General features: G+C 48.2%; 1 protein-coding gene across 1 annotated transcript; it reads right to left on the bottom strand.

Moving 5' to 3' along the window:
• Positions 1-309: 309 nt before the first annotated feature.
• On the bottom strand, positions 310-2,196 carry LOC106780735. The gene has a single exon (XM_014669047.1). It carries the CDS (start codon positions 2,194-2,196, stop codon positions 310-312), a length of 1,887 nt encoding a protein of 628 aa, XP_014524533.1.
• Positions 2,197-2,938: the final 742 nt, after the last annotated feature.

Here is a 2,938-nt window from a genome sequence, read left to right as displayed (position 1 = left end):
GCCACTAACTTTCTCTTCTTTTATTCCTCCTCATATACACTTTTAATTGTCTAACATTACCCTCCTCCCCAAGATCAACCTTGTCCTCAAGGTTGAAGTCAGGGAACTGCTGTCGAATGTATTGTTCCTCTTCCCAAGTAGCTCCATCCAACCCACCTTCTTGCCATTGGATTAAAACTTGGGGAATCTCCTCTCCTTGTTGNAGCTGATTCCTGNGCTGTAATACCTTTAGAGGGGTGTACATAGGGCTGTCAACTTGCAGTTCAGTGGGAAGATGCCCTTCCACCGAATGATCCCCTATAGCTAGCTTCAATTGGGAAAAACAACTGGTCCTAATTGTTTCTCCACCAAAAATGGTCCATAATACCGTGCAGAAAGTTTTGGGTGTAAGCGTGTGGGCATAGAAGTCTGTCTATGAGGCCGGATTTTCAAGAATACCCAATCTCCCTCCTTGATCTTGGTGTCCATCTCCACCCCTGTTGCCGATATCTTGTGCCCCAAATATCTCACTTGTCTTCTCCCAAATTCACACTTCTTTTTGTTTGCAAAAAGTTCATGTTCAGCCAAGACTTTTAAGACTTGAGTGAGGTGTTGAGAATGCTCCTCCCAAGTCTTGCTATAGATGAGTATATCGTCAAAAAATACTAACACAAACCTCCTCAATAGCGGCCTTAAAACTGAATTCATCATGTCTTGGAATGTGGCTGGGGCATTTGTTAATCCAAAGGGCATCACAAGGAATTCATAATGCCCTTGATGTGTCCGAAAAGCAGTTTTTGGAATGTCTNCCCTCTTCATTCTTATCTGATGATACCCAGCTTTTAAATCAACTTTAGAAAAGTATGATGCACCTTGAAGTTCATCCAGCAGCTCCTCAATGACTGGAATGGGGTATTTATCAGCCACTGTTACTTTGTTCAATGCCCTATAATCCACACAAAACCTCCAACTTCCATCCTTCTTTTTCACTAATATTACAGGACTAGAGTATGGACTGTTACTGGGCCTGATAATGCCCAAATTCAGCATCTCTTCCACCTGACGCTCTATCTCAGCTTTCATTCCATGAGGGTACCTGTATGGCCTCACATTGTCGGGCTCACTACCCTCTTTTAAGGGAATTCTGTGATCCACTCTCCTCTCGGGTGGGAGGCCTTGAGGGTCTCGGAATACCCCTTCAAAAGCACTCAGAATCTGTTCCAGCTCTACCTCTTCATCTTGCATTAAGCCACTCTCTTCCATCTTCTCATCCACCAATTCTGTTTGGCTTAAGCTCCATACTAAAGTCANCATTTCAATCCCTTTTTCTTTTATAAGAGCTTCAGGAGTCACCACCCTACGTGTCAATGATGGATCCCCCTTTACCTCCACTTCTCTTCCTCCATGCGCCACCTTCATGATGAGCTGTCCCCAATCTACTTTGATTTCTCCTAGGGAGGATAACCAAGTCATTCCCAATATTATGTCCACACCGCCTAATTCAAAGAGATACAACTTATCTCTAACTTCTAAGTTTTCTAGTAACACCGAGACTCCTGTGCAATACCCGCTGGTTTCTTTCCTTTGCCCATCCCCTAGACACACTTTATAAGGGCGTGTGTCGATGCACTCCAAACCCAGCTCTTTCACCAATCGGGTGGATATAAAACTATGGGTAGCTCCACTGTCAATAAGCACCAGAACTCTCTTCCCCTGCACCCACCCTTGCAGCTTTATCGTGTTCGATTGCGAGAGGCCACCCACGGACAATCCCGACAACTCCATAGCCTTCTGTTCTACTTCGACACTTGCCTCTGCTTCTTCATCTTCATCCTCCTCCGCCAATATCATCACCCGCATGCTCCGTTCAGCACAACGATGGCCTGGACTGTAAGGTCCGCCGCAGTGGAAACAGCGTCCTTCTTCTCGCCGCTTCATGTATTCTTGGTAAGGCAGGGTCCGAACACCTCGTCCTGCGGTTCCTCCTCCACTGTTACCAGCCTTCGAAGCCATGGTATTAGCACTAACGTCCTTCTTCATTCCTTGCCCTCCGCCGCCATTCACCGATCCCTCCGACGGTCCGCGAAAAGTTTCTGTCCTCGCCACCGTCCCTGAACTCGCGGAGTATCTTCCCCAAGTTGCTCCGCCTCTTCCTCCCATTCCACTACCTCCTCGCGACGTCCATCCCATTTGTTCGATGTCCCTAGCTCTCTCCATCGCCGTCAACAAGTCGCAAGGGTCATGCGGTCTCACAGCGTTTCGCAATCCCTCCTGCAAACCCGCGAAAAAATACCCCAACAATTGGTCTTCGGTTACTCCAGTCACCTGCGCCACGAGTACTTAGAACTCCTGGATATACTCATCGACGCCCCCTCTCTGTCGCACCGCGGCCAACTTCTCAAAAACGGTTCCCCTATTCAATCCGCCGAACCTCCTCGTCAACGCCTTTGTGAACGCCTTCCATGTTGGATGTCGGGTTTTCTTCCGCCAGAAGCGAAACCAGTAGTTAGCGCCTCCGTCCATGCAGATATACACTAACTTCATCTTCTCTTTCTCCGTCACTCCCTGGATGTCAAAAAATTTCTCAGCCTTCGCTATCCACCCCGTTGGATCAGTACCTTCAAAAGTTGGAAGCTCAACTCGCTTCATCCAACTGCNTTGTACGTCGTCCCGGTCCTCCTCCGATTCTTCATCAGTACTCTCCGTCGAACTTCGTTCTCGATCACCATGGACGGAATTTCGACTCCCCTCAGAACTCCTATCGCGGGTTCCAGAACGTTTTCCGAANGCTCGTCGAAACTCAAGAGTCATCGCTCGCATTTCTGCCTTCAACTCCTCCATCGTCGACTCCACAGCCACCATTCGCCCCTCCATTCTTCTCCGATCACACGCACTCCTCTTCCCTCCGAAATGATCCGGCAGGTCGGACCAAATCTGTTAGGTTCCTTTATGCAAGGAA

Source organism: Vigna radiata, unplaced genomic scaffold, assembly GCF_000741045.1.
Source record: "Vigna radiata var. radiata cultivar VC1973A unplaced genomic scaffold, Vradiata_ver6 scaffold_729, whole genome shotgun sequence".
In the NCBI taxonomy this organism is placed as follows: domain Eukaryota; kingdom Viridiplantae; phylum Streptophyta; class Magnoliopsida; order Fabales; family Fabaceae; genus Vigna; species Vigna radiata.
This window is presented reverse-complemented; position numbering and strand designations above follow the sequence as displayed.